Source organism: Crocuta crocuta, unplaced genomic scaffold (assembly GCF_008692635.1).
Source record: "Crocuta crocuta isolate KB4526 unplaced genomic scaffold, BGI_CrCroc_1.0 scaffold41, whole genome shotgun sequence".
NCBI classification, from domain to species: domain Eukaryota; kingdom Metazoa; phylum Chordata; class Mammalia; order Carnivora; family Hyaenidae; genus Crocuta; species Crocuta crocuta.
The window spans coordinates 11,461,445-11,485,893 of NW_027529428.1; the positions used below are offsets into that span (position 1 = coordinate 11,461,445).

The 24,449-nt window shown below is 43.2% G+C and overlaps 1 protein-coding gene across 4 annotated transcripts in view; it reads right to left on the bottom strand.

The window, feature by feature from the left end:
* Positions 1–24,449, bottom strand: part of PIP5K1B (phosphatidylinositol-4-phosphate 5-kinase type 1 beta) — a 307,134-nt gene that overhangs the window by 76,432 nt on the left and 206,253 nt on the right. For all 4 annotated transcript variants that reach the window (XM_077759415.1, XM_077759417.1, XM_077759416.1 and 1 more), the window contains 5 exons: positions 17,619–17,830; positions 15,961–16,044; positions 15,789–15,837; positions 12,094–12,178; positions 4,291–4,446 (listed from right to left, as the gene is read on the bottom strand). In XM_077759415.1, the coding sequence (XP_077615541.1) occupies positions 4,291–4,446; positions 12,094–12,178; positions 15,789–15,837; positions 15,961–16,044; positions 17,619–17,830 (586 nt within the window). The remainder of the gene's footprint in view (positions 1–4,290; positions 4,447–12,093; positions 12,179–15,788; positions 15,838–15,960; positions 16,045–17,618; positions 17,831–24,449) is intronic.

The following is a 24,449-nucleotide window of genomic DNA, read 5'->3' on the forward strand; positions in this document are numbered from 1 at the left end:
GATGGGAACACAAGTATGAAAACACAAGTACCCAAAGCACTCAACGTGCAAAAATTAGGAAGGCCTTCAATGTAATGTGACAACCGACGAGCGAACTTTAATATACTTGATCCCACCTTCTCATTATAGAGGAAAACACTGAAATTCTCAATAATACTGAACAGTGGGTCTGAAAAATAACCTCCCATTAGATTTTAAGGGATTGCTACTCAATATAAGGCTATGGGGCTAGAATGAAAAGGGCTCATGAAGACCCCAGTTTGGGGCATACCCAGCTTGACTGCATCAACCAGGGGTTATTTGAATGATGATACACAGTGACATGATGTGTCCAGGGACTTGGGCCAGACACGGGGTAGGTGACCTCCAATCTCTTAGGAGCCGCTCTTTAAAACAGAGAACGATCTCAAGCTCCTCTATCCTTCAGTTTTTAAAAAAACGAACACAGTAGAGAGAATTCTAGGATGATCCCCGGGGATCTGTAGGCTTGAACCGTCTCCCTTTGAGTGGGGGGTGATATCAGTGAACGTGATTTGGCTCCCGCAATTACTGTATCTTATATGGCAAAAGGAATTACACAGGTGTAATTTTTTTTTTATTCTTGAGACTTTTTTTTTTTACAAATAGTTTATTGTCAAATTAGTTTCCACATAACACTCAGTGCTCATCCCCACAAGTGTCCTCCTCCATGCCCATTCCCCCCTCCCCCCACATCCATCAGTCCTCAGTTTTTGTCAGCATTCAAGAGTCTCTCATGGTTTGCCTCTCTCCCTTTCCCCCACCATTTCCGCCCTTCTTCTCCCCCTTGTTCCTCCGTCAAGTTCCTCCTAATCCTCCTATACGTGCAAACATATGATATTTGTCCTTCTCTGCCTGACTTATTTCGCTCAGCATAACACCCTCAAGGTCCATCCATGTTGCTACACATGGCCAGATTTCATTGTTTCTCATTGCCATGGAGTATTCCATGGTATAGATAAACCACATCTTCTTGATCCATTCATCTGTTGCTGGACACTTAGGCTCTTTCCATGTTTTAGCTATTGTGGAGAGTGCTTACGCAGGTGTAATTAATGTTACTAATCCCTAACTTCAACTTAGTCAGAGGATATTATCCAGGTGGGCCTGGCCTAATTGCTTGAGCCCCCCCCACTTTTCATCATTTATTTTGAGTGAGAGAGAGAGAGAGAGCGCGCGCATGCAAACAGGGGGAGGGTAGAGAGGAGAGAATCCCAAGCAAGCTCTGTACTATCAGCGCAGAGCCCAACGTGGGGCTCCATCTTAGGTACCATGAGATCATGACCTGAGCTGAAATCAAGAGTCAGATGCTTAACTGACTGAATCACCCAGGTGCCCCATCACTTGAGCCTTTTAAGTCTGTGTCTGGGGGTCAGGGTTTGGGAGCAAGAGAAGGATTCACTTTTAAGAAATTCTCTGAAGATGGAGGGGCTGCCTGGCAAGGAATGTGGATGGTCCGGAGGGGCTGAATGTGGCCCGCAGCTATCAGACAGGAAGGCACAGGGTCCTCTGCCTTCCAACTTCAAGGACCTTGGAGGATTTTTTCCCCCAACAATGCCAGATGGGAACGCAGCCCAGCTGATGCCTTTAGATCCCTGATAAACTGTGTCCAGAGAACCACTGCGAGCCTTTCGAGACTTCTGACCTACCCAACTATGAGCTAATGCCTCGAGGCTCTTTAAGCTGCAGACTTTCTGGCAATTTGTTACATGGCCACAGAAAAATACAACCAAGATATGCGGCAATGGTGCAGAGGAGACGATTAAAAATTAGAGGAAATTTGGTGCACTATGAAAATGGAAACCATCAAATACAGAGCATTATAAAAACTCTGTATGGAGAACTGTCCAAAGAAACTCATTTCAATATGAAACAGTAGTAGATGCAATAGCTCATCTGACAAAATGCACAACACGTGCCCTGCTTCCAATATTTCCGGACTCTTTGGACAGTATGTAGTGTATATATTATATCTCTTTTCTCCCCCAAGATTAACAACTGGACTCGCTGCTTTAACTTCAGAAGTCATACGGTGCATTCTATTTGAAAGATTATGGGGCGCCTGGGGGGCTTGGTCAGTTAAGCGTCCGACTTTGGCTCAGGTCATGATCTCACAGTTCGCGGGTTCGAGCCCTGTATTGGGCTCTGTGCTGCCAGCTCAGAGCCTGGAGCCTGCTTCGGATTTTGTGTCTCCCTCTCTCTCTCTACCCCTCCCCTGCTCATACTCTGTCTCTCTCTCAAAAATAAAATAAAATAAAAGAAACATTAAAAAAATTAAAAAGATTAACTAACACAGTTTAAAAATCCACTAATCCTATTTCCCAGACTGGAGGCACCGTACAGGTTTCTGTGTGCTCTAAGAACCGGCAGTGCGGTGGGGAAGGGGCCAGTGTGGAGGCGCTTAGGGAAAGGGAGTCACAGCTGCCAGAAACGGCAGCCATCCAGCCAGAGAGAGGAGCAAGAGCATTTCAGTAACTCTCCTGCTGAAATCACGAAATCTGGGCCTGGGTTGGTTTCTAGCAAGACAATAAAGAAAGAAAGTCAGCATGGCACATGTGGGTAAGTTTTGTAGGAGGCGAGCAGGAAAAACACCCTATTCTAAGGACTCTAAGGAAAAGAACCCCCGAGAAGAGAGCTCATCTTTTCTTAAAAAATGTTTTCTAATGTTTATTTTTGAGAGAGAGCGAGTGAGCACGCACGTGAGGGAGAGCGCAAGCACACGCACAAGCATGAGCAGGGAAGAGGCAGAGAGAGAGGGAGATACAGCATCCCACCCAGGCTCCAGGCTGTCAGCACAGAGCCCGATGTGGGGCCTGAACCCACGAACCGTGAGATCATGACCTGAGCTGAAGTTGTACGCTTAACCGACTGAGCCATCCAGGCGCCCTAGAGAGCTAATCTAAGTAGAAGAAACTTTCAGGAAATGCTGTGATTCCCAAAAGAACATACTGATAAAAAAAAAAAAAAAAGTCTAAAATGTCACTTCCTCTTCTAGGATTAGAAAAAGAAAAAACCTAATGATCAACTCAAGAAGATAGAGAAAAGTTTGCGATAAAATTCAACACTCATTCCTGATAAAAACTTTTAGCAAACCAGCCATACAAAGGTACTTCCTTGGCCCGATTATGGGTATCCAATACAGCAAACTTCTTTTTCAACAGTGAAATGCAAGAAGCCTTCCCTTTAAAATCAGGACAAGGCAAGGCTTGCCACAATCGACACTTCTATTCACCACTGTACCAGGATTCTAGCTGGCAAGCGGCAAAGGAAGGGAAAAGAGGTGAGCTCTGACACAATAGCGACGAACAGCCAGAAAACCCGAACCTTCAAAAGATACCATCTGAAAAGACAGAAAATACAGGTCTACGTCTTTCTCTCTCTGCATCTGAGAAAAAGTCTAACAAAAGGTAGGTATACATGACAAGCAAGAGGAAAGTTCTAAAAATTTTATTAAATTCATTAAAGACCTAAATAAATCGGTAATTCATTGTTACAGTGTGTATATATGAATATGTATATAACTGTGTACATATATGCATATGTGTGTTTGAAACACACACACACACACACACACACACACACACACACACTGTCCACACGCACAGAACAAGGTCCAGTAGTAAAAACACAAAAATGTTCACATGTGTTACTTCCAGGTAGTGGGGTGATTGATACTTATTTCTGAATATCTTGGTGTACTTCTACCTTTTTTTTTTTACAAGCCATATAGAATATTGTTTATGTGTTTAAAAAATTTGTAGTAACTGTGTCATACTCTAAGTATCCTCTTGAAAATTAGTTAATAGAATTTGTGTGTGTGTGTGTTTTTAAGTAAACTCTACGCCCAATATGGGGCTTGAACTCATGACCTAGAGATAAAGAGTGGCATGTTCTACCTGAGCCAGGCAGGTGCTCCCGGACCTTTTTCTGAGAGCAGGTATGTTCTAAGATTCTTTTTATTTTTTTTAATGTTTATTTACTTTTGAGAGATAAAGGGGGGCGGGGGACAGGGGTAAAGAGAGAGGGAGAGACAGAATCTGAAGCAGGCTCCAGGCTCTGAGCTGTCAGCACAGAGCCCGACGCGGGGCTCGAACTCAGGAACCGCGAGATCATGACCTGAACCGAAGTTGGATGCTTAACCGACTGAGCCACCGGGGCGCCCCTCTAATGTTCTGACTGTTCTATTGTGAGTCCACATCACTTATATGAATAAAATCAGAGGCACTCCCCGCCACCCCCTGCCCCGTTTTTTTGTAAGGTGCATGTCCTTACCTTCCTCGTCAAGACTGCTGAAACTCTGCCCTTCCATCAGCAGGTCCCGCTTCTCATCTTTCCATTCCTGGCTAACGGAGGACACGATCTCTTGGGAAGTTGCCTTCAGGGCGGCGATGGAATTGCACCGCTTTTTAGAAGGCGAGGCCTTCAAAGCTAGACAGAGGGACAAAGGAGTGACAAAGAAAGATACTTACTGTAAAAGAGCATTGATATTTTTCAATTAGGATTTTACCGATTAACATACGAGTCATTATTTGAGCAGGATGCAAGAAACTCTGTTTTATGCACACGAGGAAAGGGAGACAAAACCGTGTGTGTTTGGGCAATTTTATTTGTCCACAGGGACTTGACTTCAATGACAAGGGCCCAGAGTATGGGCAAACTGGAATACATCTCCAGATTTTGAAGTTAAGCCTTACCCGAGGTGAAATTCAAATGTTTGGTGGCTAAAGGAGAATTTTTCTGCCTCCAAGCAATGTTTTTCTAGTGCTAGGGGGAGGTTGGGTGGATTGGTAAACGCAGATGGTAAAGCAAGGAGAATTCTCACGACCCTGGTTTTATTAACTGGGGATTGGGAATTTCGAAACATGCCAATGTTTAATCTCATACTCAGGAAGCCTAATTTAGTCAAGTTACTTCTGGTTGCTTTTTTCTTTTAAGTGACTTTCCACTGAGATTTCCTGCCCTCTGGGTCTTTTCTAGGTCACGGCTACGTCAGACCTATCGCTTGCTTCTGACCTTTGTCCTAACAGCATTCTACCACTTCAGAAGCGTGTTGGGAACCTGAACCAGGGCAAAGGGACTTCACCATCAGTCCTGTTCGCTGAAGGTGGTCCCTTTACTTCTGCTCTGTCACTGGCAGCCGTTTAGCTGGGGCCAGATCATCCCCATCTCTATTCAGTCCTCGCTTCAATAATTCTTCCTGGCTTAATACCGTTATTAAAGAATTTCCTTGGAGGAGAGGGGAGGGGAGGGAGCGAAGTTGTGGCTTGTTTATGCCTTCCCTGCACTGGTTTGTGGCAGTCTCTCTCGGCCTGTGGAGGGCTGCACACAGGGGCCACCTGACAGCTGATGTTTTAGGATAATTGCGTCTGGCCCTGGGGAGTCAGAGCTTAGCTTAGCTCACCGGGGTCTGCTCGTGGGCAGCTCGCAAGAACGTTACCGGACAAGGACTTTGTGACACACAAATGGGGAAACACAGTGGGCGGTCGTTCAACTTCCGGAGAAGGGAAGGCTTGTGTGTCCTGTGAGCACTTTTAACATCATATTAAAAGAACCATCATAATAAATAACCTGTGTAGAGAGCTCGAGGGTGTGGAGACCAACATCACAGACCGTTATCTCAAATCACCCGCGACTGTCCGAGGGAGACAAGTCTTGTCCGAGCCCTTTCATGGGTCCAGAAAACGAGAGCTGCAAAGTTGTGCCCTGAACAAGGTCACAGAACTAGAAAGCATGAAACCCGAGGTGTCTTTCTTTTCTCTGAAGGTGTCTTAACTGGTGTTTGTTTCCTCCCTCTTGAACATTCTATTTCCTGGTCATTGTGAGGGGAGAAGAGACAAAACCAGAGCTGGGTTTGCTTGGAGGGGAGGACATTTTGAACATTTAAAAACTGATCAAAAGGGATTTTAATGGAAAATAAGTGGCCCTGACAAGTCTCATTTACCTGAACTCCTCATCCTATGAAGACACAGGCGACACTTGCTACCCAGGCGTGAAGGGATCGCCCGTCCTGGCTTCTGCTTCAAGGGTCTGTCTGCTGACTTTTATAGACCCTCAACTCTGGTCTTCCAACATACTGTTTTAAAGCTTTTAAGTTGGAGGATTTCAACTGTGGGTTTGCAAAGTTAAAACTATTTTCAGGGACTCCTGGCTGGCTCAGTCGGTGGAGCATACGATTCTTGATCTTGGGATCATGAGTTCGAGCCCCACGTTGGGTGTAGATATTACTTAAGAAAATGAGGGGCGCCTGGGTGGCTTAGTCGGTTAAGCGTCCGACTTTCGCTTAGGTCATGATCTCGCGGTTCGTGGGTTCGAGCCCCGCGTCGGGCTCTGTGCTGACTGCCAGCTTGGAGCCTGGAGCCTGTTTCAGAGTCTGTGACTCCCTCTCTCTCTGACCCTCCCCTGCTCACGCTGTCTCTCTCTCTCTCCTAGAAATAAATAACATTAAAAAAAAATTAAAAAAAAAAATGAAATAGGGGCATCTGGGTGGCTCAGTCGCTTAAGTGTCCAACTTTGGCTCAGGTCATGATCTCATGTTCAAGCCCTGCGTCTGGCTCTGTGCTGACAGCTTGGAGCCTGGAGCCTGCCTCAGATTCTGTCTCCCCCTCTCTTTGACCCCCTACCCCGCTGTGCTAGCTCTCTCTGCCTCTCAAAAATGAATGTTTAAAAAAACACAAATAGCTGTAAAAAACCTATTTGCATAATCATATTAAGACATAATTGGCCTTCCTTGCTCTCTTATGAGTTTTCTAGATGTCACATGACCTCTCGCCACAGACTCACTTCAGAAGCTGATATGAGATTTTAGAACAATTCATTCAATTGTTTTAGAAAATATTGCTTTCTATAATTATTACTATAATTATTTTAATGTTTATTTATTTTTGAGAGCAAGAGGGCATGAACCGACAGCAGAGAGCCCGATGCGGGGCTCAAACTCATGAACCGTGAGATCATGACCCAAGCCAAAGTCGGACGCTTAACCGACTGAGCCACCCAGGCGCCCCTTCGTGATTATTTTTTTATGTGAAAATGTTTTACCTTTTTGTTGAAACTGACCTTTTCTACGTGCAGTGTTTGAATCTTTACTTTGTAAGAATTAGTGAATATTGAAAACTTTCCTTGATTTTAAATTCTAATATGCTAAAGACTGATATACATAGTCCCACATTAGTAAACACTTTCTCGGGGTCTTTAATCACTGTGAAGCATGTTAATGTGGCCCCTGCAGCCAAAAGGTTTGAGTGCTGCTTATTCTCAACGGAGACTGTCTAAATGGAGATGGAGCTGGGATCAGAACACAGGCAGCCGTCAGGAAACGTGCACCAGGGGAAGGCACGCAGAGAACTGTCTGTACCCGTGGTTCACAAGCATGAGGGAAGGCCAAGAGCTACGAAAAGAAATAGCTCTTTGTTCATCATCCACGTCATATACCGTGAAGGCAGAGAGGGCCCACGAACAGACCCCGGCCAGGACTACCCAGCACCTAAATGGGGGGACCTTCCCTAAAGGAAGCATCTGAGACTTGTTCCTAGGATAAGAAACTGGATCGTGCAAAAATTAAAGGCCCCTGGGACTCCTTTGGATTGGACAACTGCAAAGGAGAGTTTTGGTTGCCGGTCACTTTCTTTTGTGCCTCGGAGGAGGAGAGGACTTGTTGGGATGAGCACTGGGTGTTGTATGTGAGCGATGAATCACAGGAATCTACTCCCGAAGCCAAAAGCATACTGTATACACTGTATGTTAGCTAATTTGACAATAAATTATATTTAAAGAAAAAAAAGCTCCTGGATTTGTTTTTGGCTAAACAATGTCTGACGAAAGGTATCCTCTGTCCATTTCCAGCCCTACATTCCTGTCATTTACCTGCCTCTATACTTGCTTTCCAGCTCGTCATTCCTGGAATCTACTGTTTTCATTCCTACCCCTGGGCCTTTGCACATGCTACTTTTTCAGATGTCCTTCTTTCCTTTCTTCCTAATGAATGCTAGCTTATATTTTTAGGACTTACTTTAAATATTCTCTCTCTGATGCTTTCTTATGGAATTGTTCTTATCTCTGTGTGCTTACTGTAGTATATGCAAAAACTCTATTAACAATTGTTTTATTAGGTTATAAATCTATAACATGTTCTTTTTTAAAAAAAATTTTAATGTTTATTTATTTTTGAGACAGACAGAGTGTGAGTGGGGGAGGGGCAGAGAGAGGGGGAGACACAGAATCTGAAACAGGCTCCAGGCTCCGAGCTGTCAGCACAGAACCGAACGTGGGGCTTCAACTCACGGTTCGTGAGATCATGAAGTTGGATGCTCAACCAACTGAGCCACCCAGGCGCCCCAACATGTTAAGTTTATTTTATTTTGGGGGAGGGGAGAGAGAGAGAGAGAGAGAGAGAGAGAGAGAGAGAGAGAGAGAGAGAGAGAGAGAGAATCCCAAGCAGAGTCTGCAATGTCAGAGCAGAGCCTGATGCAGAGCTCCATCTCATGAGACTGTGAGATCATGACCTGAGCTGAAATCAAGAGTCATATACTTAACCTACTGGGCCACCTAGGCACCCCAAACTGTTAAATATTCTAATCCCCGACCCAAAATTTACTGAGGGTTAATGATGGTTAGTGCTAGGTACATTTAAGGCGCTCCTGTTGGTTGAATGAATGCATTTTATTTTAATAATCTCAGAGCAGCTGATTTTAACACACTAATGTAATATTATATTCCTCTCAGGAAGCTAAGTTTTAGTGCTTTAGACACATTACCCGTGTAGAGAATTTTAGTGAGATTTCAACATTTATGGTGACTAACAGTTCCGGAAAAAATTATACAAGTTTGCAGATATTATTATCCTGGCAGTATGATTCAACTTTGGGGTGGGATGAAATATTTGATAAGGTTAAAAAATTGATTTGAAAGAAGAAACTTGAAGACCAGGTACTGTTTCCCGGGGCGTGCGAGTGGGGAGGGCAAGTTCTCACCTACAAAAACAGTATGCCTTCAGACCTTAAGAATACTCACAGTTGAGAAAGCATCTTAAAGTTATATGTATTTTTTCCAGTTTTTACAATTAAAAATATTATTACGGAAGTAAAATTGACACACAATGTTATATTAGTTTCAGGTGTACAACATATTGTTTAGACAATTCTATACATTATTCAGTGCTCACCATGAGAAGGGTCATCACTGTGTAATCACTACACAATATTATGGACTGTATTCCCTGTACTTTTCATCTCTATGACTTACTTATTTTATAACTCGAAGTTTGTACCTCTTAATCCTCATTCTCTATCTTGCCCTCATCTATGTCCCCTCTGGCAACCAGCAGTTTGTTCTCTGTATTTAAGAGTTTGTTCATTCATTCTGATTCTCTAGATTCTACATATAAGTGAAACTATGTGGCATTTATCTTTGTCTTATTTTACTTAGCATAATACCTTCTAGGTCCATCCGTGTTTTGAAATGGCAAGATCTCATTTCCATGGCTAAATAATATTCCACTGTGTGTACATGTGTGTGTGTATGTGTGTCTGTCTATCTATCTACCTCACATCTTCTTTATCCATTCATCTATAGATATATACTTGGTTACTTCTATATCTTGGCTATTATAAATAATGCTGTTGTAAACATAGGGGTGCATATATCTGTCTGAAAGAGTGTTTTCATTTTCTTTGGGTAAACACCCAGTAGTGGAATTAATGGATCATACGCTATTTCTATTTTCAATTTTTTGAGGAACCTTCTTACTGTTTTCCACAGTGGCTGTACCAATTTACATTCTCACCAACTGTGCATGAAGGCTCCCTTTTCTCCACACGCTCACCAAAACTTGTTATTTCTTGTCTTTTTATATTAGTCATTCTGACTGGGGATACCTCATTGCAGCTTGATTTGCATTTCTCTGAAGATTAGTGATGCTGAGCATTTTTTCACATGTCTGTTGGCCATTTGTAGATTTTCTTTGGAAAAATGTCTATTCAGGTCCTCTGACCAGTTTTTAATCAGATATTTTTTGTGGTGTTGAGTTGTGTAAGTTCTTTATGTATTTTGGATATTAACCCCTTATTAGATATATCATTTGCAAGTATCTTCTTCCATTTAGTAGGTTTCCTTTGCTGTGCAAAAGCTTTTTATTTTGGTATAGTCCCAAGAGTTTATTTTTGCTTTTGTTTTCTTTGCCTCAGGAGAAACATCCATAAATATTTTTCTTAGGATGATATCCAAGATATTACTGCACATGTTTTCTTCTAGAAATTTTATGGTCTCAGGTCTCACATTTAAGTTTTTAATCCGTTTTGAGTTTATTTTTCTGTATGGTGTAAGAAAATGATCTAGTTTCATTCTTTTTCATGCAGCTGTCCAGTTTTCCCAGCACCATTTTTTGAAGAGACTGAATTTTCCCCATTGCATATTTTTGCCTTCTTTGTCATATATTAACTGACAATTCAGGCATGGATTTACTTCAGGTCTCTATCCTGTTCTGCTGATCTCTGGATCTATTTTTGTGCCAGTACTATCCTGTTTTGATTACTGCAGCTTTGTAGTATATCTTGAAATCTGGGGTTGTAATACCTCCAGCTTTGTTCTTCGTTTTCAAGAATGCTTTGGCTATTTGGGGTCTTTTGTGGTTCGATACAAATTTTAGGATTATCTGTTCTAGTTCCATGAAAAAGGTTGTTGGTATTTTGATAAAGATTGCATTAAATCTGCAGATTGCATTTTTAAAAAAGAAGTTTATTTATTTTTGAGAGAGATAAGAAAGAAAAAGAGTGGGGGAGGGGCTGAGAGAGCGAGAGAGAATCTCGAGGAGTCTCCACAGTGCCAGCACTTGGGCCTGACGTGGGGCTCTAACTCATAACCGTGAGATCATGACCTGAGCTGAAATTGAGTCGGACACTTAACTGACTGAGCCACCCAAGCACCCCTAAATTGGTAGATTGCTTTAAGTCGTATGGACATTTTAATAATATTTTCCCTTCTAATCCACGAGCATAGAATATCTGACCCTTTGTTTATGTCATCTTCAATTTCCTTCACCAATAATTTTATAGTTTTCAGAGTACAGATATTTCACCTCTTTGGTTAAGTTTATGCCTAGGTATTTTATTATAATTGGTGTGACTGTAAATGGGAATGTTTTCTTAATTTCTCTCTGCTATTTCATTATTACTGTATAGAAATACAATGGATTTCTGTATTAATTTTGTATCCTTGACTTTATGGAATTCATCAATCAGTTCTAATAGTTTTTTGGTGGAGTATTTGGGGTTTTCTATATACAGGATCACGTCATCTGCAAATAGTCAAAGTTTTACTCTTCTTCCTTACCAATTTGGATGCCTTTTATTTCTTTTTCTTGCCTGACTGTTGTGGCTAGGACTTCTGGTACTACAATGAATAAAAGTGGTCAAAGTCGACATACCTGTCTTGCTGCTGATCTTAGAGGAAAAGCTCTCGGGTTTTCACCATGGTGTATGATGTTAGCTGTGGGTTTTTCATATATGACCTTTATTATGTTGAGGTATGTTCTCTCTAAACCTACTCTGTGGAAAGTTTTTTCATCATGAGTGAATACTGTACTTTGTCTAGTGTGTTTTCTGCATCTGTTGAGACGATCATTTGGTTTTTATCCTTTTTCTTGTTAATGTATCTGATTTTTATATATTCCATTAGAATTTGTTGTGAATTTACATATGCAAACCAATGAACTATATATATGTGTGTGTGTCTGTGTGTGTGACTAAATCTATGCCTATAAGGACTAAATGTACCTTTAGTATATGATTTTTATTGTACATATTATTCCATTAGATTGTACCATAATATATTAAATAATATATAATCTGTATAATCTGTGTAATACAGGATTAGATATTTAGGCCATTTATAATTTTTTTCCACCAGGTTAAGACTCTAATGATAATGGAATCAGTAAATTATTGGTAATTATATAATTATTAAGTCATCACAGCTTTTGGGAGATAAATTAGTCCAAAGCCTTCCAATTAAAATTCGCAAAGATACACACCAGAAAGCCTGCAAGTAAGTGCTCAAAGTANAGAATTCTGAGAATCTTACCTTGAATTTTCTTGAAAACTCTGGAATTCATAAACTTTAGGAATCTGTCAGCATAAAAGCTTGGTCGATGAACTGAAACAGTATCCTGAAAATACAAAGCAGTTACCACAGGTTTATCTTGCAGTTCACTTTAAGCTAGAAGACCCAACAATGCAATTGGTTCTCTGTTAAGCCAACGTCCTCAACCAGAAGGTGTGGATGTTGGGAGCCAGAGAAGAGGAATGCCTTGTGACCTGGGGTGCCCAGGAGCCAGGCTGCAGAAGGCGGCAAAGACAATCTGAGCAAAGACGGTAGATATTCATGATGAAACAGAGTGTGAAGAGGGGCTGGGGAGAGCTAGCAAAAAGATGCTGCTTTATGAAGCATCCAGTGTCATATCCGTTGTGTGCCACGTGGGCTTTTGGATTCTTTTTTTTTTTCCAAACATGGGCAACCAGTGCCTCAAGTGTCATCTGAAATGAAGGAAAACGTTTTCAGTTGGGGACAAAAGTTGGGGACATAAATAAGCAAAACAACCCTAGTGGAAAAACGACATCTAGATTAAAAAAAAACGAGCACTGGTTTTGTCTCCTAGTAATAAGGTGGAAAACACGGGAAGATTCCTAGGGCACAAGGCTGACTGATGACCTCCGTTGTGCTGAATTATCTACTAATTAGATAGAATTGAATTGAATTAAACTGTTAACTCAATTTTCTCATGCCCAGCAGGACTTTTCAGGNGAAGCTAATTCTGTATGTTTACTCAGTGATCATTTATTTCCTATCCAAGATATACATATCCAGAAATAAATTATTGTTCCATTTTGATTCTAAGTTTGTGGATTCTAATTTAAAAAAGTTCTAAAAGTTTAAGTTTAGATGCTGTAACGTGTCCGCTCTAGGTTTGGAAGAAAAACCCCACACTGGACCAGGGGTCTGGAGACCTGGTTCTCGTGTTGGCTCTCACTTTAAGAAGCTGTGTGATCTGGGATAAAGGCAGTGTCTTGGTGCCGCCATTTTTTTTTTCATCTGTGAAATGGGGGATCACAGGAGGCATAAGGTAGTTCTGTAATTAGCATGTTATGAAGGACACAGCACAGAAGAACTCTCTTTGGTCAAAGACCTTTAGACTATCCGTGGTGGGATTTTCCTACTGGTTTGACATGCACCCATCCTCCCACCCCCCCCAGCTTTCTGGCAGCTTCTGTCTGAAGCAGACACATATTCACAACAAGCACATAAGATACTGAGAAATATCTTACGGTGCAAGATGAGTAAGACTCAGACCTTGCTTTCCAAGAGAAGCTGGGCTGTGGTTCTCTTTGGTATGAAGAAACATTGTTTAAAAGGCACATTGCAAACAAACAAAAACGAGTCTTATTTACTGCATACAATTCCACAAATATATAATCAACACAGAGATTCTCTTAAAAAAAGGAAACAGAACACTGGGGCGCCTGGGTGGCTCAGTCGGTTAAGCGTCTGACTTCGGCTCAAGTCATGATCTCACAGTTCCTGGGTTCAAGTCCTGCGTTGGGCTCTGTGCTAACAGCTCAGAGCCTGGAACCTGTTTCAGATTCTGTGTCTCCCTCTCTCTCCGACCCTCCCCTGCTCATGCTGTCTCTCTCTCTCTCAGAAATAAATAAAAAACATTAAAAAATTAAAATTAAAAAAAAACATTGAAAAATGGAAGATGTATTTTAACCAGACAGAGTAGGGGTCTCTTAGAAGCATCTGACCTGTTGGGAACTAGAGCATTCAGATCAGAAATCTTAGTCTGGTAACAAGGAATTACAGTTGTCTTAGAAAACAGAAAGGGTAGGTGTTTACTGTTTTCCTCTCCATGTTGAAGGCATTATGCAGTCTTGGGGCACCTGGGTGGCCCGGCTGAACATCTGACTTTGGCCCAGGTCATGATCTCGCAGTTCATGAGCTTGAGCCCCACATCTGGTGGGCTCACCACTGTCAGCCCGGAGCCCATTTAGAATCCTCTGTCCCCTTCTCGGGGCCCCTCCCCCACTGTACTCTCCCCAAAATAAAAAAATATTTTATTTTATTTTTTTAATTTTAATTTTTATTTATTTATTTTTAAATTTTTTAATGTTCTGCTTATTTCTAGGTGCGAGAGAGAGACAGCGTGAGCAGGGGAGGGTCAGAGAGAGAGGGAGTCACAGACTGAAACAGGCTCCAGGCTCCGAGCTGGCAGTCAGCACAGAGCCCGACGCGGGGCTCGAACCCATGAACTGCGAGATCATGACCTAAGTGAAAGTCGGACGCTTAACCGACTAAGCCACCCAGGCGCCCCTATTTTTTGTTTTTTTTTTAAATAGTTTATTGTCAAGTTGGTTTCCATATAACACCCAGTGCTCATCCCCACAAGTAAAAGGCATTATACGGTCTCTATTTTTGTCAGCTGGAAGGGAAAAAAAGTCCACCATCTTGGCCTTTAAACAGAAGGAATCTGTGATTTGAGTAATAAGCCTACATTTACTTCTTAGAAGCCAACTTGTGAACCTGTTGTTTCCAAGTGCATTCTGACAAAGCCCATTCCTCAGCCTGAGGACAAAACGCAGATCTTTCAGGCTGAGAGGTTATTACCAGTCTTCCAGAGAACTGAGGAAGTCAGTGTTCTTCTCCAATAAAGGAAAAGAATAATATCCCTAATTTATCTTCTTTCAAAGGAAACCATCTGGGAACATCTTCAAAAAAAAGCGTGAGCAAACTTTTGGCCAATATATTCTTTGGTCAGGTTATTAAGCGAGGGAGGCTGAGGCCAGTAAATGTTTTGTCAGAAGCAAAGACTTGGAATGTAACATCTAGATAAGAATGTGTATGTGTATGAGTGAGGGGGGTGGAGGGGGAGGAAGACCATCTCTTGATAACTGATTGTTTTCCTTTTTTTTTTTTTTTTGATAGTTACGTAATTCTGGGTCTTACAGATCTTCACACCGTTCGGTCTTAGTCATGCATACATCATAACAACGTGCATATAAGTTTTCACTTCTTACGTCTCTGCTGTGTTAGGCACTGTGCTGAACGTTAGAGTGTATTATTTTATTTAATCCTTCTATCAGGCCTGGGAGGCAGGTGCTGGGGCTATTACTAGGTCTTTGGTACAGATGGGAAACCAGGCCAAGGGAAGCCAAGGAACAAGCAATGCGCCTGGATCACATGGTTAGGAAAGTGGTGAATGCAGGGTTCACACCCGGGGCTGTGTCCCACCACAGTCAGGCTCAGACCACTCCACTGCTCGCTCTGGTCAGAACCCAGACTCTCATTTCAATCGTTCTCTCTTCCCAGGGCCTCTGCAAACAGTCTCCCTCCCCCTTTTCCCAGCATCCTCTCATAAGACGGTCCTTGAGATGTCATGTAGAAATAAGACATCATTTTGGGTCACGTGGGTGGCTCAGTCGGTTAAGCAACTGACTGTGGCTCAGGTCACGATCTCATGGCTCGTGGGTTTAAGCCCCGCATCGGGCTCTGCGCTGACAGCTCAGAGCCTGGAGCTGCTTCAGGTTCCGTGTCTCCCTCCCTCTCTGCCCCTCCCTTGCTTGTGCTCTGTCTCTCTCTGTCTTTCAGAAGTAAATGTCAAAAAAAAAAAAAAAAAAAAAGAAATGACATCCCTTGGTCTGCTGACGTGACTTCCAACACACACCTTGAAGTCTGAGAAATCAGAAAAATATACAGTTTAAGAAGGAACATGCTAAGTCACTTACCCCATCATAAACAAGAGCTTTCCAGGAATGTTCTAACTTCTTCATTAACCTAAACGTAAACAGACAGACATATAAAAATGAGAATATAAAATCACTCCCATTTGGTGGCTTTTCAGAGCTTTCTGTTGATTTATTTTGAAATACATAAAGGCTTTACCCCCAAATTACTTACCTATATGATTGCAGAATGTCAATAATGCCCATAAATAAAAGTAGTTTTTCTCCCTTATGGCTTTTCGCTGGAATGCCTCCCATTCTGTTCAAAGAGCAAAAGAGAGAATATTTTATGATATATCAGAAAGTGAAAATAGTTTCTAATAAATAGACTGTAAATAAAAATGGACAACTTCCAGAATGCTGGACGTGCTCTCCTTTTATCTTTTTTTGTTTGTTTTTTTGCCCCGGGGTAAAGTCTTCCTGGGAATCCAGAATGACGTACTTCCCACACAGGAGACTGAGACCATAGCTGTCAAGTCTGGGCAGCTGGATGGGAAGACTCCAAACAAAAAATTCTTCCTATTTTAAAACCGCAAGCAAGGATTCTCGAAGTATTCTGAAATACTGCTTTTGATTTTATTTTTTAAAATGCTTATTTATTTTTGAGAGGGAGAGAGAGACAGAGCACGAGCTGGAGAGGGACAGACAGAGAGGGAGACACAGAACCCAAAGCAGGTTCCAGGCTCTGAGCTGTCAGCACACAGCCTCACACGGGGCTTGCACTCATGGACCGGGAGATCATGAGCTGAGCTGAAGTCAGATGCTTAACTGACTGAGCCACCCAGGAGCCCCGAAATACGACTTCTTAAAAACGCAACACTTTCATACATTTACTCTGAAGTTTTAAATATTTAAAAGAACCCATTCCAAGGATGCCAAAGAGCTCTATCAGCATTTGGTACACCTTTCCAGTGTAAATGTGTGTATACATATATGCATTTGTTTGCCTACAAAAGCATTTTACTTAGCATCCTTTACAACTTGCATTTTTCATGTGCTAAATGATGTAAATTTCCTCATATTCAATGCTCATGTGTTTTTTAATAGCTATGTAGTAGTTCATGATACGGATATAGAATAGTTTGTTTAATGTATTATTGGACATCTAGATGGATTCATAAGAAAGGATTTTGTAAAGGTTTAGTATGTATGGAGTTCCTTTACAAAAGTGAAACCTGGCTGTGATTTAGTCACTGTTGGAGGCTCCCAGAAGGCAGTCCCTTATGGCCGATGAAAACGATGTCCCTCATTGAGTCTCCTGCACAGCTGGTAAACATGCATGACACAGTCAACCATTTCAGTCATTTTCTTTGGCTGCAACTGTTTCTGTTAGTCAATATGCACTTTCTATATGCAAACGAACCCTGCAGTTACCGTCCTATCTGGCTGAGGAAAGGGACCGCATCTGCCAGGGTCCAGGACCTCGAATAACAGAATCTTTTTACGTGGATTAGAAGCTCTGAATTGTGAGCGTAACTCCTGTCACGTGTTTGCCTCAATACATGTTTATTCAAATTCAAAGTATATCCTCCCGTTGTGGTGCAGGTTTTGAATATGCAGTAAGTGGGGTAAGAAATATTTTCAGCCATTGTTCAAAGATGAAGCCGTCTGAAAAACGAAATCACGTGGGTCAAAGAATGATAATAATGCCAAGAATTGCCACCCCTCTACTTATCCAAAGAGGAACAGAAATAAAGGCCGCTTAATGCATTTTAGCACAGATAGGAATCCGTTCTCAAAGAGCCACCATGAAAGGAAGATGATTGCGTTTAATTGCCCACGGAGGTGGGCTGCCCCAACCAGAAAGGTGGGCAGGAAGGTGGCCACACTTACGTGTCCGGGTTCTCTGTGATGGTCCCATCCCCAGATTTCCCTGGACCCTGGATGGATTCCATCGCTGTCGAATAGAGAACCTTCTGCATCCCAGACCGCTTAGCATCAGGCACATTTTGTGAGTTCTCCTCTTCTTTCTCTTTGAGGGAATGGTCCAAGATGTGGATTCCCAGCAAAAGGCTATAGTCCATGATCTTGAAGCTTTCCAGTACCTGAGTGAGAGAAAGAACCCGGAGGCCGGTCAACTGAAATGGCTTGTAAGTCTCATCTGCAGAGAATCAGAGAGCTCCAGACATGCAGACACACACATGCACACACACACACATTCCCACGTCCTTCCCTGGGGACGGCTGAAAGAGGAAAAATCAAAATAAAAACATGTGAGGGTGTTATTAGGTCTTGTTTAGCAAGGGTTGTCACAGTGGCTCCAAGATGATATTTTTAATGCCAATTTAAAGGAAGCCTATCTTTTCCGAACTCTCCATGAACCTTTCACTCATAGCATTTGTTGAAAATGTCCCACGTGCCAGGTACGATGTAGGTCACCGCGGATTCAACTGTCACAACTCTGTGAGCTAGGTGCTATTGTCTCTATCTTACAGATGAACAAACTGAGAGAGAGAGAGAGAGAGAGAGAGAGAGAGAGAGAGAGAGAGAGAAGGAGAGGAGGGGAGGGAGACACAGAATCTGAAGCAGGCTCTAGGCTCTGAGCTGTCAGCACAGAGCCCGATGTCATGACCCAAGCTGAAGTCAGACACTGAACTGACTGAGCCATCCAGGCTCCCCTCCCCGTACAAGAGTTTTTAAAAATTATGATCTCAAATGCACCTGGGTGGCTCAGTTGGGCATCAGACTCTTGATCTCGGCTCTGGTCATGACCTCATGGTTTGCAGGATTGAGCCTTGCATCAGACTCTGTGCTGACAGCACAGAGCCTGCTTGGGATGTTCCCTCTCCCTCAAAATGAATACAGAAACACTAAAAAAGAAATAAAAAATTAATAAAAAATAAAGGTATAGGGTGCCGCCAAAGGACGCAGAGATGCTCTGACAGGAAAATGGTGGGAGGTAAGGTCAAGGGAAGAATCAGTCAACATGGCTTCCCAGTGACACTCAGGATGCTTCCACAGCGGGGGGAAAGTTTCAGGAGTGCATGAACAGGGGGCATTTTCCTCTACGATAAAGTTCTTCTCCTCATGGTTTGTACATGATTCTCCTTGACAACAGAGTTTTAAATGCCTGGCATTTCTTGCACAAAGCTGCTCAGGAAATCACAAAAGCCCAGAAATCATGACAAGCCTGAATGGTAGAGCAGGTGTCTCGGAAGCAACATGGTAATGTGTCACTGTCCCCTAGTTAGGAAGTGCCTCAGTCTACAGGAAGACGATCAGTCTACAGTACGTGTTTCACCAGAGACTGAACATGCAGCATTTCTTAGGCTTCTCATTCCCCCTGAGCCCAGTTGCTTTTTGAGCAGACATTTATGATACAGGAAACAGGGGTCAGGCCAGAGGATTCAAATACCTGTGGCTGCCACTTCATGGGTACCAGGTGACATGGGATTTGTGAACCATGACACAGGCGGCCTTCCAGAAACATGGCCATCCTTGGGTCTCGTACATCTTTGCCATCAACGAGGAAGAATGGAAGGAGGCTGCCATGAGCATCACTTATTCAGAGTATCACTTATTCACCTTTTAGTTTATCAAATTAAGTATTTCAAGAAAGGAGGCAGGAAGAGCTAAGAGGAGAATCTTATTATTTAAGAGGTTCAGGCCATGGAACTTTCTAACCCAAGGGATCAGAGAGTGGCCTGATGGCAATGTGGACCGAGCTTCCCTAACCTGAAGCCGAGACTGGAGGAGGAAGGATGGGTGGGCAGGAAAAGGTCCTCACCACTGAGCCAGCATTTGAGCATCAGACCTCTTGGTCGGTTCTCCACGGAGGCTTCTCAGTGCCTTACGCCTCCGATCAGCAGCAAGAAGCCATGTACGAAAACGAGACAGTTTTGCACCTCGGCTGCCAAGGACCCGGCTTCTTAAAGAGAAACACTAACAGATACTGGTTGCTTTCTTCTGATGGAAGCCAGTGTAGAAGGTCCTTGGCCTTTGTACTTCTCACCCACACTGCAAGGGCGGCCTTCAGCGCTCACTGGCTCGGTATCACAGACCCAGCACAGGGACCACACCTGCAAATACCAGTCTTCCCCCTCACAGTGATCAGAGCTCCTGAGTCCTGAGGTAAGGACATAAAACATGAAGAGCACAGACTCTGTGACCCAGGCAGCTTCCATCACCTCCCTGTGCCCGTTTCCTCCTCTATAAAATGGTGACAATAATATTATACACTGGATGGGGTGCTTTGTACGAATTCAACGTGGAAACGCAGATGAAGTGCCGAGAAAAATTCCGGGGACCAAGAAAATGCCAAATTAATTGCTAGCGATCATCATCCCGATTATAAGGCACAGTGACTCACTGCTCACACTAGTGTGAGAGCCTAGAGATGCCATCCTGAAGTAAACATCCTTAACCTCACACTTCTGAAAATAAAACTGCACAGAAAGCCAGCAGAAATACAACTGTGTTTTTTGCCTGCTTCCCAGGGCCCTTCTGGGCCCCCATTAAAAGTTTGGGGCTGAATGTTCAAGAAGAAAAGGGCAGCGGAGAGAACAGCAATTCTAGTCGATGGGCTATAAAGCGATGGCCTCACGGTCCATCTGGGGGAACAGCCCTGTTTTCAGTGGGCAAAACTCACAGCCTCATGCTCACACAGCCCGAACCACCCACTGCTAAGTGTCCCCTCAGAGCGGTCAACTGGCTTCAAAAGCAAACCCTAATTGGACCGTGTGTTAACGGTGTGGACGCCCCCACCAGGCACCCGGAGAGGTAAACCGAGAGGCAGGAAAATGCAAAGGTTTTCATGATCCCATCCCGTCTCTTGCCTTTTCCCATCTGCAAGTTAGCTCTGCCTGTTCAAAAGCTTCCTTTAGGAAATATTTTTTCTTGTATCTTCAGAGCAAGATTCAACCTGAGTGGGTTGGTTTGTACTTCTAGTCACTTCTCTTGCCTCAGGACAGGCCAGAGGGAACAGGTACATGTTCTAAGTGATACAAAGTCACGCTGGGGTCCAATTTGGACTCCTGATATGTTAAATTGCCAAATGTCTGTCCTCATTTAAAAAAAAAAAAAGCGTCGAGAGAGAATTAACTAAGAAAAAGCTACATGTAAAATTTTTAAAGTGAATCATTTTTCTTTTTGAACCATCTTCAACAGTCTAAACTGGATTACTGGAATCTCTGAGGGACACTGAATTGTGCTGAGGCGGCCAGGCTCCCACTTTCACAATGAAAGGCTTAAAAAAGATAAATTTTATTCCCCTTGTGTGCAAAGTTGGACATGATTGTTAGATAATGGGTTAAAGCCACCATTTATAAAAAAAAAATGTTAAGGAAGGAAAAGATAAATATGTAGGCATGTATTTTAAGTCAAATTCGAAAGCTTCCAGGATGCCTGGGTGGCTTAGTCGGTTAAGCGTCCGACTTTCGCTCAGGGCATGATCTCGCGGTTCGTGGGTTCGGGCCCCGCGTCGGGCTCTGTGCTGACTGCCAGCTCGGAGCCTGGAGCCTGTTTCAGTCTGTGACTCCCTCTCTGACCCTCCCCTGCTCGCGCGCTCTCTCTCTCTCCTAGAAATAAATAAAACATTAAAAAAAATAAAAAAAAATTCGAAAGCTTCTGTACTGAAAAATTCTAGGCACAGATTTTAGTCACGTGCACTGCCGATCTGAATCAATTAGAACAAAGTCATTCTTATGTATCCACTCCCGGTTCCTTTAACTAAAGGAATCTAATACATCTGCCAAAATCTTGGCACGTGTGGGCTTTGAGAACGCGGAACCTTCTGCAGCAGGACAGACACACATCTGCGTCAGGTCTGTCACTCAGGCACACGTTTGTTTTTTTTTTTCTTCCCAGAATGTCTGCCTGACCTGGCTGTTGCTAGGGGACCCCGTCCCCACGCGGTGCCCATGCAAAACTCAAGGTGCAACGCAAACACAGGTGCTTTTTGATCTAGCTGTGGCAAGTCTTTACCGCCCCGCCGGAAGAGAAGAAGAAAGCAGGACTGATTCACAGACACATGTGCAACCGGAATCAAGATGGAAGACCGTTAACCCCTTTATTGCCAGAGTCAGATTTGCTTCCCACCTCTCTCTCTAGGACTGTCTGTAGACAATAAAAATACCGGAAGACAGTAACCAAGTCAATGTCGAGGCAGTGTCCTGAGGACGTGAGCAAAACTCTCTATTCAAGAAAAAAGCACCTTCTCCAGGTTCTCACAGCCGGTGACAGGTGGGGACTGCTCTTAGTTCACAGATGGTTTCTGGAGCCCTGGTGACACAGGGTGGGAAGTGTCCTAACGCAGAATGACAGGCACTGCTGTCCTCCCTTCATGGCCAAAGGTCATACAGGGTGACTGTCCAACTCCTCCTATTCCACCTGCTGCGCCACACTCCTCAGCCCCCAGTGCCCTGTTTTCTGTCCCCGTCCTGTAAGGAGCCAGAGCAGCTGCACGGTGGTCAAGACTCTGTGCTCTGGGGCCAGGCGGGCTGGTTGACCCATGGCTTCTCCACCTGTTTGTCCCTGGGCAAAGTACAGAACTGTTCTGGGCCTTGTTTCCTCATCTGTGAGAGAGAGATCACGGGAACTCCACTCTTACAGAGTTACTGTGAAGCCTGAGTTAATCCACATCGAGTCTTAGGACAGTAACTGGCCTAACAGAGCACCCAGTGAACATTAGCCAGTGCTGTCGCTGTCAATCCTCCACCTGTAGAATCATCCCTGCTGGCCACACCCCCAGAAACTCCACGTGCCTTTAGCTCTTGCTCTCTCCCTTCCTAGCTGCCTTTCCCTGCCTTTCCCTGCGATCATCATCGTGATCCCAAGTCACGATTTCCTTCGTGTCATCCAAAGACGTTCACTGAAATGCTCTCAACATTCTTCTCTTCTTCTTCTCAGCAGTGACATTCATTGACTCCAGACCAGACTAGAGTGTTCACTTTGGTCCCAGGCACCATGAAGTTGCTAGCACTTCAGGGGGATGTAAAATGGACAATAGTATCATCCTCAACATTTGACAAACCCCAATTACAGGGTGGAGTAAGGCCTAGAAGAAAAAAGTCAGGGAGCTGTAGAGAGACGCCACACAAAGGGTACCTAATTTTGACTAAAGGGTATTTCGGTAGCTTGGATAGGAGGCGATACTTAGGCTACGTAGCAATTTATTGTTATTTGTCCTAGCCTGTGGTCTAAATAGCCGAAGCAGTCTTGAAAAAGAAGAACAAAGCTGGAAGTATCACACTTCTGGATTTTAAGATATACTACAAAGGCATAGTAATCAAAGCAGAATGGTACTGGCACAAAAAAAGACAGATCAATAGAACAAAATAGAGAGCCCAGAAGTAAACCCACACTTGGGTGGTCAATGAATCGATAATAAAGGAAGCAAGAATTTACACTGGGGGGAAAGACAGTCTCTTCAATGAATGGTGCCGGGAAAACTGGACAGCTATATATGCAAGAGGAGGAGACTGGACCGCGTTCTCATACCATATGCAAAAATAAACTCAAAATGGATTAAAGACCTAAGCATGAGACTGGAAACCATAAAAATCCTAAAGGCAACACAGGTAGTAATTTCTCTGACATCAGCCAGAGCAGTATTTTTTCACACATGGCTCCTAAGGCAAGGAAACAAAAGCAAGATTCAAATAGTGGAACTATATCAAAATAAAAAGCTTTTGCAATGCAAAGGAAATCATCAACAAAACGGCAACCTACCGAATGAGAGAAGGTATCTGCAAATGACACTTCTCATGAGGAGTTAATATTCAAAACGTTATAAACTTACACAATTCAAGATGAAAAAACAAAACTCCAACTAAAAAATGGCCAGAGGACCTGAGTAGACCATGTTTCCAAAGAAGTCACAAAGATCCCCAATAGACACATTAAAAGATGTTCAACATCACTCATCATCAGAGAAATGCAAATCAAAACCATAATGACGTACTGCCTCAAACCTATCAGAATGGCTACAATATAAAAGACAAGAACGGTGCCTGGGTGGCTCCGTAGGTTAAGCGTCTTGACTCCTGGGTTTGACTTGGGCCATGATCTCTTGGTTCGTGGGTTTGAGCCCCATGTCCGGCTCTGTGTGATGGTGCTGAGATTGCCTGGGATTCTTTCTCTCACCCTCTCTCTCTGCACCTTCCCTACTCTCTCTCACTAAATAAATAAATAAATAAATACAGACAGACAGACAGACAAGAAATAACATGTATTGGTGAAGATGTGTAGAAAAGGGAACCGGTGCACACTGTTGATGGAAATGTAAATTGGTGTAGTCACAGTGGAAAAAAGTATGAAAGTTCCTCAAAAAATTAAAAACAGAGGGGCACCTGGGTGGCTCAGTCAGGTAAATGTCTGACTTTGGCGTAGGTCATGATCTCATAGTTCATGAGTTTGAGCCCCACATGGGGCTCTCTGCTCTCAGCACAGAGCCCACTTCAGATCCTCTGTCTCCCTCTCTCTCTGCCCCTCCCCTGCTCACTCTCTCTCTCGCTCTCAAAAATAAATAAAAATATTTTTAAAAATTAAAAATAGAAATACCATGATTCAGTATTTCCACTACTGGGTATTCACCAAAAGAAAATGAAAACAAGGGCACCTGGGTGGCTCAGTCAGTTAAGCATCCGACTTTGGCTCAGGTCATGATCTCATGGTTTGTGGGTTTGAGCCCTGTGTCGGGATCTGTGCTGACAGCTAGCTCAGAGC